This window comes from Saimiri boliviensis, chromosome 3, assembly GCF_048565385.1.
Source record: "Saimiri boliviensis isolate mSaiBol1 chromosome 3, mSaiBol1.pri, whole genome shotgun sequence".
Classification (NCBI taxonomy): Eukaryota; Metazoa; Chordata; class Mammalia; order Primates; family Cebidae; genus Saimiri; species Saimiri boliviensis.
The window spans coordinates 173,869,864-173,881,840 of NC_133451.1; the positions used below are offsets into that span (position 1 = coordinate 173,869,864).

Here is an 11,977-nt window from a genome sequence, read left to right on the forward strand (position 1 = left end):
GGAACCCCTCAAAACTAAATGCCACAGAAATAGCACACCAGGATGTCCATTAAAGTCCTCCTACCTTGGGAAAAGCAGCTTGTGACGCTGGTAAGCAGTAAGGTAAGTTAGCTTTGGCGCGCTCTCCCTAAGTACTAAAACGGAGGTTCTTACCCCGGGCTTGGAGGAGCCTGTAAAAAGTGGCGGTATGCCGTACGGAGAATATATGCAACTGGGAGTGGGCTAGGGAGCATGCATTGTTTTTATGGGATTCTCAATTTTTTTTTTTTTGAAACGGTTGCTTTGTTGCCAGGCCTAGAGTGCAGTGGTGCGATCACGGCTCACTGCAACCTCCGCCTCCCGAGTTCAAGCGATTCTCTTGTCTCAGCCTCCCAGTGTAGCTGGGATTACAGGCACGCGCCACCGCGCTCGGCTAATTCTTTTTTTTTTTTTTTTTTTTAGTAGAGACAGGGTTTCACTATGTTGCCTAGGACGGTCTCGAACTCCTGACCTTGATCCGTCCGCCTCGGCCTCGCAGAGTGTTGGGATTACAGGCGTGAGCCACCGCGCCCGGCCAGGATTCTCGATTTTTAAAAAGTACCACACGAGTAAGACGAGGCCGTGAACGTTCAGGCGAAGGCCAGGACAGCCAAAGGCTGGACCGCCGCGGGGATCCGCGCTCCGGGCGCGGCGCTGCAGGGCGCGGCGCGGGCGCCGAGGATCTCCGGGTTTGGAATTCCGCACCCCGCAAGAGGGGGCGGGGCAGGGGGGTTGAAGCCGGGGCCTCCGCCCCTTCGGGACCCGCAGGGCGCCCTTGTTTACCTCCCAGTATTTGTCACCCGAGACAAAGACGGAAGGAAGGAGGGGCCTCCTGCGGGAAACTCCCTCGGCGGGAAGCGCCCTGCTTTCAGAACGTTCTGTAGCACCCCGCGCGACGCGGGAACGGCTCCCTCCCGGCCCCCCGCGCCCTTTTCGGGGTTCCCCGCCTCGCCTTCCCCGAGTTCTGCGCCAGCGTCAGCGACAGCGGGAGGAGCCGGGCAATCCATTCGCAGGGCAAAATCCAAGCTCTCCCATTTATAATTTGTTGTCGGGGCGGCGCAGGAGAGACCCTCGGCGGCCACAGAACAGAGCGACTACAGCTCCCAGGAGCCAGCGCAGCAGGGCTGAGCCAAGGCGCGGAACAGGCAGGACCCAAATGGTGGTCAGAAGGGCAAGGCGGGCCTCCTCCAACACCTGAGCGCCAGCAAGCTGCCGCCGCAGTCGGCAAGCCAGAAGACCCACCCCCTAGTCTCGACTCAGTATTTTTAAATCTGGCGGGATTCCCGAGCCAACCACTCCCCCCGTTTACAGCCCCAGCCAGTCAGCGTGAGGCCCGCCATTTTTCAAACCCTCTTCCCGCCGCCAATCAGGATCGAGCAGTACATTCCTCTCCTGACCGGTTCTAACGGGTCTGGGAGTTAACGACCTGGACGACCCACCGAACCTGCTAGGCTGGGGCGTGGGGGGCGGGCCTGGTAGGACACTGACCAATCGTAAGCCGCTGTGGCCAGGGGGCGGGGACTATCTGGGTTTGAATAATTGTCCGAACCAATCAGAGAAGTGGGGGTGTGGCCTGTGGCCTAGCTCGTCAAGTTGCCGTGGCGCGGAGAACTCTGCAAAACAAGAGGTTGAGAATTGCGTTAGAGAGAAACCAGTTCACGCCGGAGCCTCGCGAGGGAAGCGTCGTAGTCGTGTGCGGCCGCTTTGCGGGACTCTGAGGAAAAGCTCGTACCAGGCAGGAATCTCCTCCAGTCCCTTCGGGTTCGTGGGCCTGCCTGTCCCCGTTCTCCCGGAGCCTCTGCTCGGTCTCGGCGCTGTGGCTTTCGGGGTTGGACCTGGCCAGCCGCGTTCGGGTGCGGGTCGGCGGGGGCTGGGGCTGTGGGGGGCCGGCGGGCGTTCGGGGAAGGCGGAAACTTCCCCCGGCCGGGCCGGTTCCGGGAGTTTCGGATGTCGGCCGCGAGGTGATTAACGGTTGAGGGAGACGCGTGACGTGGAAGCCGGGGGACATTTCTCTCCGGAAAGGCGCTCCGAGGGCGCTTGCGGAGGCAGCGGACGCGGCGGAGGGCGGGCGGCGGCATCGCGGGCCCCGTGAGCCCCTCGCCGGGCGGGCGCCGGGAGTCGGGCCGGGAGGAGGAAGAGGAGGGCGTGCGCGGGGCGCGGCGGGGCGCGGGCGGGCGGCGGCGGCTTTGGGCGGGAAGCGGAGCCCCGCCGGCGTCCGCCCTGGCCGCCGAGCGCTGCGCGCCGACCCGCCGGCCTCTCCCCCGCCCCGCCAGGTGGACGCCGTGCTGCGGGCCATGGGCAAAGGAGACCCCAACAAGCCGAGGGGCAAAATGTCCTCGTACGCCTTCTTCGTGCAGACCTGCCGGGAGGAGCACAAGAAGAAGCACCCGGACTCCTCGGTCAACTTCGCGGAGTTCTCCAAGAAGTGTTCGGAGAGATGGAAGGTGAGGCCGCGCGGGGGCGGGCGCGGGGGCGGGCGCGGCGCGGGGCCCGGCCGGGCAGGTGGGAGGCGGCTCGCGAGCGCCTCGGCCCCGACGGCTCGCCCGGGCGGCTCAAGAGTTTCGGGCGGACGGTGTCGGGTTTGTACTCACAAGACAAGGAGAGCGAACATCGCCGCCTGCGGATGTGTATAGTCGAGAATTTTGCTCTATTTTGGCGCTTATTTTATGTCCACAGACCATGTCTGCAAAGGAGAAGTCGAAGTTTGAAGATATGGCAAAAAGTGACAAAGCTCGCTATGACAGGGAGATGAAAAATTACGTGCCTCCCAAAGGTGACAAGAAAGGGAAGAAAAAGGATCCCAATGCTCCTAAAAGGCCGCCGTAAGTTTAAAATACATCGGCTCGCCCCTTGGATTTTTCCTGCAGGTTATTGAACTCCGTTGCTTCCTTTCAGATCTGCCTTCTTCCTGTTTTGCTCTGAACATCGCCCAAAGATCAAAAGTGAACACCCAGGCCTATCCATTGGGGATACTGCAAAGAAACTGGGTGAAATGTGGTCTGAGCAGTCAGCCAAAGATAAACAACCCTATGAACAGAAAGCAGCTAAACTAAAGGAGAAATATGAAAAGGTACTTTGTCGTCTTAATTTTTTAAAGCTGCGGTTAAAACTAGGTATAGGTAATAACTATAGACAGCTTTGGAAATGTAGTTAATCTTGTATTAATGGGTGTCAGGTTTGTTGTGAAAAGGTCTAATGAAAATTTTACACTTCCACACAAGGTACTTGAAACTTTCCTTTTGACTGAAACTAGTGTTTGTAGCACTAGTATATTCTTACATACTAGTTGCAGACAGACTTAATTGTAGTTACTGTATAATCTGTTTTTTTTTTTTTTTTTTTTTTTTTAAAGCAGAGGGTCGAATTGTTTTACGTACATATTTATAAAATCTGAAGGTACAGCGGGGACTATGGGACTGTGTGAGGTAAAAGGATATTGGTAGTGAAAGTACTGATACTGCTTGCAATCCTTGTCATTTTACACATTAACTTGTTAAAGCCTAGGGGAATAAGTGCTCTTAAAACTTAGACTGGGACTACCTTTTTAGACAGTTATCAGGGTTATTGGTCAATCATCTTAGATTGTTTACAACTAAGTGGTTTTCACAGTTGAGTAATGACACCGGATGCTTACTTTTTTTTTTTTTTTTTTTGACAATATTTCAGGATATTGCTGCATATCGTGCCAAGGGCAAAAGTGAAGCAGGAAAGAAAGGCCCTGGCAGGCCAACAGGCTCAAAGAAGAAGAATGAACAAGAAGATGAGGAGGAGGAGGAGGAGGAAGAAGATGAAGATGATGAGGAAGAGGATGAAGATGAAGAATAAATGGCTATCCTTTAATGATGAGTGTGGAGTGTGCGTGTGTGCTCAGGCAATTGTTTTGCTAAGAATGTGAATTCAAGTGCAGCTCAATATTAGCTTCAGTATAAAAATGTACAGATTTTTGTATAGCTGATAAGATTCTCTGTAGAGAAAATACTTTCTAAAAAATGCAGGTTGTAGCTTTTCGATGGGCTACTACATACAGTTAGATTTTACAGCTTCTGGTGTTGAATGTTCCTAAATATTTAATGGTTTTTTAAATTTCTTGACTTGTGTATGGTAGCACAGCAAACTTCTAGGAATTAGTATCAGTAGCAAAGTTTTGGTTTTTTAGGATGTTGTCTTTTGTTTTTTAAGAAAAAAATTTTGTAATAAAATTATGTATATTATTTCTATTGTCTGTCTTGATATGCCGAGTTAATTTTTACTTTGAAAAAGCCATTTGAAGACCAGAGCCATGTTGGCTTTTTTGGCATTTCTGCCTAATAGTTCTTAGACACAGTTGACCTAGTAAAATGTTTGAGGCCTAAAAGAAAACCAAACATGCTCATATTTCCGAAATGTTCTTTAAAAGTTGACATTTCTGTTTATTAGCTAACTGGTTGTTGGGTTTATCAGATATATATACTAATTTTCTTTTCTTTTTTTTTTTTTGGTTGAGATGTGTCACCCAGGCTGGAGTGCAGTGGCGTGATCTCAGCTCACTGCAACCTCTGCCTCCTGGTTCAAGCAATTCTTCTGCCTCAGCCTTCCAAGTAGCTGGAACTACAGGCATGTGCCACCACTCCTAGCTACTTTTGCATCTTTAGTAGAGTCAGGGTTTCACCATTTTGGCCAAGCTGGTCTTGAACTGACCTCAAATGATCCACCCACCTAGGCCTCCCAAAAGTGCTGGGAATATAGATGAGCCACTACACCTGACCCAGCACATTAACAATTTGTTTTGGGTGAAAAATTCTTTTTAATATGAAGAAGAGGAGCTAGAATGCGAATTCGTATCTAAAAGGGCAAGCTGAAGAGAAGGAGCAAGGTTGAGTTTTTCTGTTAAATTGAGCTATTTCAAGATAGAATACCAGAGTAGATTTTGAGTTACAGTAGTCCCTCCTTACCTGTGGGGTGTAAGACCCACAGTGGATGCCAGAAAAAGCCGAGTAAGTTTTTTCCTATACATACACAACTGTGATAAAGTTTAATTTATAAATAAGGCCAACAAGGCAGTAATATACTGTAATAAGTTCTGTGAATGAAAATACTGTGGGAAAGTGAAACCACAGTAAGGTACGACTATGTATCTTCAGTTTGGTCTTAAGCTTTAGAATTACAGGCAACTATAAGAAACCATTTGAGATGGTTATATTCCACGACTTCTTTAAATTTTTCTAGGAATTGTATTATTTACAAGGGAAGGCAGTTATTTTAAGAATGTTTAAGGAAGCAGTTGCTGTATTTTAATTAAGATAACTTATTAGAGGCTATTAGTGAAGGCTGAGCGTCTGGGTTGGCTATGTGCTTATGATTTTAGAGTTAAATTTGACAATCTTGGTTACCTACCAAATTTTAAAATAGAAGTCAGGATTCCTGTTACCCAACCATGGGAGCTTTGGATGTCTCTTGTCATAATTGGTAAGGATAATCTTCTGTTAAATGGTGGGATGTTAGAGCAAATGGACTTAAGTAAAATCTCCAAACATCTTTATGATTGCCCTCCTATTAATTATATTCTGAGTGGGAGAGGCCTCCCAAAGCTATGAAAGAATTGATAAATTGGCCTACATAAAAATGAAAAAATCTACATTCAAACTTGGGGCTTTCACTGATCATAAGATGAAAACTGATTTTCAGTGTTTTCTGGTGTTGGGGTCCTCTATTTTAGGTACATATCTATGTCATTTGGGTCCCAGTTCTTGAGCTCTACCAAATGCTAGCAGCATGAACTTTACCTACTTCACAGTGTTTTAATGGTCGAAGTGTTATTTTAAAGTAGTACCTACTGCATAAAGGATATGAAATAAGAGTTTCTGAAACTGAAATACAGTAATAGTTTGTTTCCTTAAAATCTTCTAAATATATTAGATCTCAGAGGCAGACCTATTGGGTTCCTTGTCACTTTTTTTGGGGAGTCTGTGATTTATTTTCTTCTCTATAAAATATATTTTTAACCTTCTAAGCTAAGAACAATTCTTTTAATCAAGAGTTTTCTCCAGAATGAACTCAGGATTTAAGATATGGGTCCTTCCTGGCTCATATTTGATTTTTTTTGAGATGGAGTTTCACTCTTGTTGCTCAGGCTGGAGTGCAACGGCATGAATTCAGCTCACCACAACCTCTGCCTCCCAGATTCATGTGATTCTCTTGCCTTAGCCTACTGAGTAGCTGGGATTACAGGCATGCACCACCATGCCCGGCTAATTTTGTATTTTTAGTAGAGATGAGGTTCCTCCCTGTTTGTCAGGCTGGTTTGAAACTCCCAACCTCAGGTGATCCACTCACCTCTTTGATACTCTTTTTAAGTGTGGATCAAAATTCCAAATCTCAGAACTCTCAATAATCAAGATCGGGTGACTTCAAGGAGTGAACATAGTGTAAATCACTGAAATGAGGGCAAGAATTAGATCTCAAACCAGCCTCTACTTGGAGTTGTGTTTGTGAAATAGTTTTTAAAATAGATCATTATCTTAATAGTACAGCATGTAAAAGGATATGTAGTATATACCCTTCATTGATTCTCCTACCTTGTCCTACAGGGGCCAACACCAACAATGTAATATTCTATCCTTTAAGACAGACCTAAGTGTAAATAATATATGTATGTGTATGTGTTACAGTGTTAAATGGAAGCTTCTTGTATACAAGCATATTGTTAATCTTATTTTGGAGGCTGTTTTCAGTACAACAGAGCTGCCATTTTCCTTTAAATAGCTATCTATGTAGTATCCCATTTATAGATTATAATTTAATCAGTTCCCTAAGGATAATAGGATAATTGTTTTTTTTCTTTTAAACACTTGCTCGGTATGGTTGCTCACGCCTATAATCCCAGCACTTTGGGAGTCTGAGGTGTGAGGATCACTTGAGCCCAGGAGTTTGAGACTAGCCTAGGCAACACAGACCTTGTCTCTACCAAAAATGAGCTTGACATGTTGGCCCATGCCTGTGATCCCAGCTATTGGGGAGGCTGAGGTGGATTGCTTGAGTCTGGGATGTCTAGGTTGTAATGAGTTATCATGCCACTGCACTCCAGCCTGGGCAACAGACCAAGACTTTTGTCTGAAAAAATAAAAACATATTGATGTCACACATAAAGACCTAGAAGTGAAGTAGCTTGGCAGAAAGACATGCATATTTAAAAATGTGCTAATTACACTAGCTAAAACCTATACTTAATACTTGCCAGAAACTGCTCTTATGCTTTGTTAACTTACGAAGCCTGCTAAATAAAATTGCTGCTTAATAGAAGTTGTACTAATTCCTACTCCATAGCAATGAAATGTTTTGGAGTGCCTGTTTCATCATCTCAGCAACATAATTCTCAAACTTCTTAGTCTTTGTTATTCTGATACATACATAAAATTTTTTCTATTATGAGTTTTTTTTAAATGTTTTTTATTTTGAGACTGAGTTTCACTCCTGTTGCCCAGGCTGGAGTGCAATGGTGCAATCTTGGCTCGCCACAACCTTTGCCTCCTAGGTTGAAGCGATTTTCCTGCCTCAGCCTCCTGGAGTAGCTGGGATTACAGATGTGCACCATCACACCAGGCTTATTTTGCATTTTCAGTAGAGACAGCTTTTCCATGTTTGTCAGGCTGGTCTTGAACTCCCGATCTCAGGTAATCCACCCATTAAAGTGCTGGGATTACAAGTGTGAGCCACCACGCTTTCCCCGCCCCCACCTCCACCCTTTTTTTTTAATATTTAAGAGCCATTTGTGGGGCTGGGTGTGGTGGCTCATTCCTGTTATCCCAGCACTTTGGGAGGCCGAGGTGGGTGGATCATTTGAGGTCAGTTCAAAAACCAGCCTGGGCAACATGGTGAAACCCTATCTCTACTGAAAATAAAAAAAAAATTAGCCAAGAGTGGTAGCAGGCGCCTGTAATCTCAGCTACTTGGGAAGCTGAGGCAGGAGAATTGCTTGAACCTTGGAGGTGGAGGTTGCAGTGAGCTGAGATTGTGCCATTGCACTCCAGCCTGGGTGACTAGAGCAAGAGTCCATCTCAAAAAAAAAAAAAAAAAAAAAAAAGCCATTTGTATTTCCTATGTTCTTTTCTCATTGGTCTTTTTATTAATGGTTTTTGGGAATACTGTATATTAAGGAAAATGACCCTTTTGACTGATGCTTTTTTTATGCTGAGATTTCTTTATATAGGCAAATTTAGCAATTCTTTCACTGATAACATTTCTAGTGAGGCCCTTCCCACTCAAAGATCATAAAACTCCAAGACTATAAGAACAATTATCCTTTGTTTTCTTTTTTAAAATTTTTGATTAAATCTTTGATCCTTCTGGATTTAATTTTAATGCAAGGTCCCTGAGGCTCAAATTTCCTTCCTGATGTCAGCAACTACTTTTGGTCTTTTACTCTATAAAAGCAGGACACTGGATTAGAATTTGCTAAATTATCTTACGTATCAAACAGACCATTCGCTGCAAACCTGATCAACAGAGGAAAGTATCTTTTTTTTTTTTTTTTTTTTGCATTTTATCTTTTACCAGTTTCACTTCCTGTAAATCATAAGGTTGTCTTACAATAGTGCAAATATAGCATTATTTTAAATGACTTTTTATTACTAAAAATCCTTTACAAAGCAGCAATTTATTTCTTGGGGGAATATGATCAAGAAAGCTAAAGGAGCTGTTATGCCACTGTGTAAGATCTAGTCCTTTAAAAACGAAATTTCATACCTCTAGAAATAAGCCATATTTGGATTAGTTCTTCATGAGATTCCTACTGGAGACTGACAGTTTCAGAGAAAGGCAGAGTATTTATTGACATTAGGAAATGCCAAGACCTATAGGGACGAGTCAGAGAAAAAGACTGGATGTGGTCAAGCAAAGAGTAATTTTCACTTTTGTGTACTGCTTTGTCCCTAATTCCAGAAACTGTTCTATGCATGTTTCTAAACATACAAATACCCCTGTTAAAGGGGACAGCCACTGTTTAGCTCAATCCAGTTGCTGGATGGAAATGTGGATACAGGATTCCCAGGAGACTAGAACTCATGAATTCTGAATTTCAAATATAGTATTGGCAATGAATTCCAATTCTGGCGTCAAAACATGTCTATAGGTAAGATGCTGCCCAAAGGTCACCAGTTTGCCACTTCTATAAATTAAATAGTATAGGTAAATGTAAGTTTAATAATTTTTACTTGAGTCAGGTCCAAGGTTAATAAAAGTTTATATATGCCTTACAGCTAACCATTGTTTTTATAGTTCAGAAACCCTTCTTGCCCTGAGTGGAAACTCAACTTACCCTGCAGTAAAGGTAAATAAAAATGTTTCTCAATGGAACTTCATTGTGCTCCTGGGCCTTTATTCTTCAGAGTTAACAGCGCTAACTTCTAGTGATCCTCTTCCTAGGTGTTACGACATCTAGAGAATAGTGACTCAGGAGTGCAGTAGACTGTCACATTAAAAGGAAAGAAAAGCGGAGTGTGGTGGCTCATGCCTATAATTCCAGCACTTTGGGAGGCCAAGGCGGGTGGATTATGAGATCAAAAGATCAAGACCATTCTGGCCAACATGGTGAAACCCATCTCTACTAAAAAATAGAAAAATCAGTTGGGCGTGTTAGCACACATCTGTAGTCCCAGCTACTTGGGAGGCTGAGGCAGGAGAATCACTTGACTGCTTGACCCTGCGAGCCAGAGTTTGCAGTAAGCCAACATTGCACAATTGCACTCCAGCCTGGCAACAGGGCAAGACTCCTCAAAAAAAAAAAAAAAAAAAAAAAGGAAAAATAACTTTTCAGCATTATGTAGCACTAAATTTTGGAACTGGAAATGGCCTTTAGTCCAGACATCTTTGGAAAGGCTGAACAGTCAACTTGGACATTGATCGTGGGCAGGTAAGAGTAAATACCATAATCTATTCACATTTTTGTAATTCTTTATTCTCCACGTTTTTAGCAAAGAAAGATTACTGGCATATACAATGAAAAACAAAATATACAAAGAGAGAAAAACAAGGTTATGAAAGAAATTAAAAGCCAGGTAGTGAATCACGAGTTTGAATAGGGCTGTTTTTCTTACTGGTTTTGTAACAGACAACTCAGGTAACCTTTTGGTTTCCTCATCTGTAAAATTTAAACGTTTTTGAGGATTAAATGAGGTAATAAGACACCTATTCCAGTGGCAAGAAATAGTAAGTGCTTAATAAATATTAGCTCAAAGTATATGTGCCAATGTACATGGGTTAATACAGACACTATGATGGAGTATTAGATTCAGTTCTAGCTCACTGCAGCCTCCACCTCCCGGACTCAAGTGATCCTTCTGCCTCAGCCTCTCAAGCAGCTGGGACTACATATGTGTGCCACCATACCTCGCTATGTGCCCAGGTTGGTCTTGAACTCCTGGGCTCAAGCAATCCTCTCCCCTTGGCCTCCCAAAATGCTGCAATTACAGGTGTGAGCCACTGTTCCCAGCCCTGAAGTTCCTGAGAGTCTAGGTAGAGAGGAAAATTAAAGAAGTTATGTGGAAAACATGTTCTTTAGGAGAGTTTTTCCTGGCACCAAATAGAAATTCATCCCACAGGATTAGAAGGATGTACTGGAGTTGATTATGTCCTTTACCCCAGTACTAAAATTGGGAACTTGGGCAAGTTATTTAACCTATCATGTATAAATGTCTAACATACTATGTGCTTAATTTTAGTCACTTTTGATATTTATAAAAAGTACTGAATAAAGTGTTTTGGCATTTGCATTTTTCAGCTTGTACACCTAAAACTTGTTTATAACAACTGGTTTGTTCTTACTCATCTCTAATATTCCATTGTGTGATTGTATCACAATTCATCCTTTTTCCTGTTGGTAGGCATTCAGGTTGTTTCCAGGGTTTTTGCTTTTGCAAATGGCAGTGCTATAAAAATTTCTGTAGAGATCTGACACTCAAGCGTACTTCCCCTCTAGTAACCTGGATTGTAGATTCTAGCTGTTTCAGCAGCCACGAGCCTCCACTCTGCCTCAGTTCAACGGTATCACCATTCTGAGCTGTATTCCTTGCACCATGGTTGGAAATATCCTCCCAAGGAGACAGACATGGTGAACCTGGGGTTTGCCTTGTGTATTTCCTTTCTTTTAGATATCAGTCTGCTTTGACTGGTATCAATTCCTGAAAACAGTTGCCTCATATATTTTGTTCAGTATTAACAGTTGTTTCGGGTAGCAACGTAAGTCCAATTCCAATTACTATGTTATAGCTAGAAGTGGAAATCTATTCAGCTCTATTTTCTTTCTTTTTTTTTTTTTTTTTTTTTTTGAGACGGAGTTTTGCTCTTGTCACCCAGGCTGGAGTGCAATGGCGCGATCTCGGCTCACCGCAACCTCCGCCTCCTGGGTTCAGGCAATTCTCCTGCCTCAGCCTCCTGAGTAGCTGGGATTACAGGCACGCGCCACCATGCCCAGCTAATTTTTTTTTTATATTTTTAGTAGAGACGGGGTTTCACCATGTTGACCAGGTTGGTCTCGATCTCTCGACCTTGTGATCCACCCGCCTCGGCCTCCCAAAGTGCTGGGATTACATCAGCTCTATTTTCTACTCAAAGTTTTAGTTTTGTTTTGGGTAGTTCTTAATACAGCTGCTGTTTATTTCCTCATAGCAAAAGTCCAAGATAAATTTCATTTAAAGGTAATTTAAAGGATACAGTATCTTAGGTATTCTTCAAGATGCACTTAGTTCTATCCAAGGATTGAATTAGATCACTAAAAACTCCATTCACATGCTATGTGAATGACATGAAGTAGGGTTAATTTTTTCCCTTATGGTAACCATTTTGTCTCCAGTTTCTTTAACTTCTGAGCCTCATTTTTTTCAGTTGTAAAGTGGGGATAATGATATCTGACATGAAACACATGCATATATACACAAAACCTTTACAGAGGTCTGCAGCTTGGCTGTCTTATTCTTCTAATTAAAGG

At 43.9% G+C, this 11,977-nt stretch overlaps 1 protein-coding gene across 4 annotated transcripts; it reads left to right on the top strand.

Annotated features, from left to right (window-relative positions):
• The first annotated feature begins 1,594 nt into the window (after nt 1-1,594).
• HMGB2 (high mobility group box 2) lies at nt 1,595-4,229 on the top strand. Of its 4 annotated transcripts, XM_074396977.1 has the most exons (6): nt 1,595-1,779; nt 2,292-2,462; nt 2,695-2,840; nt 2,914-2,960; nt 3,006-3,088; nt 3,685-4,229. In XM_074396977.1, the coding sequence occupies exons 2-6, from the start codon at nt 2,313-2,315 to the stop codon at nt 3,841-3,843; spliced, it is 585 nt and encodes a 194-aa protein (XP_074253078.1). In that variant the 5' UTR covers nt 1,595-1,779; nt 2,292-2,312; the 3' UTR covers nt 3,844-4,229. The 4 variants fall into 4 exon arrangements, with proteins under 4 accessions (XP_074253078.1, XP_039334972.1, XP_039334970.1 ...); XM_039479038.2 differs by having other exon boundaries at nt 1,597-1,779; nt 2,914-3,088; XM_039479036.2 differs by having other exon boundaries at nt 1,598-1,753; nt 2,914-3,088.
• The last annotated feature ends 7,748 nt before the right edge of the window (nt 4,230-11,977 follow it).

Excerpts from the sequence above, each read along its gene's own strand:
- HMGB2 (XM_039479038.2), top strand. The coding sequence starts at position 2,313 with ATGGGCAAAGGAGACCCCAACAAGCCGAGGGGCAAAATGTCCTCGTAC. Across the intron at positions 2,841-2,913 it reads AATGCTCCTAAAAGGCCGCC|ATCTGCCTTCTTCCTGTTTT; the intron begins GTAAGTTTAAAA and ends GCTTCCTTTCAG. Across the intron at positions 3,089-3,684 it reads TAAAGGAGAAATATGAAAAG|GATATTGCTGCATATCGTGC; the intron begins GTACTTTGTCGT and ends ACAATATTTCAG.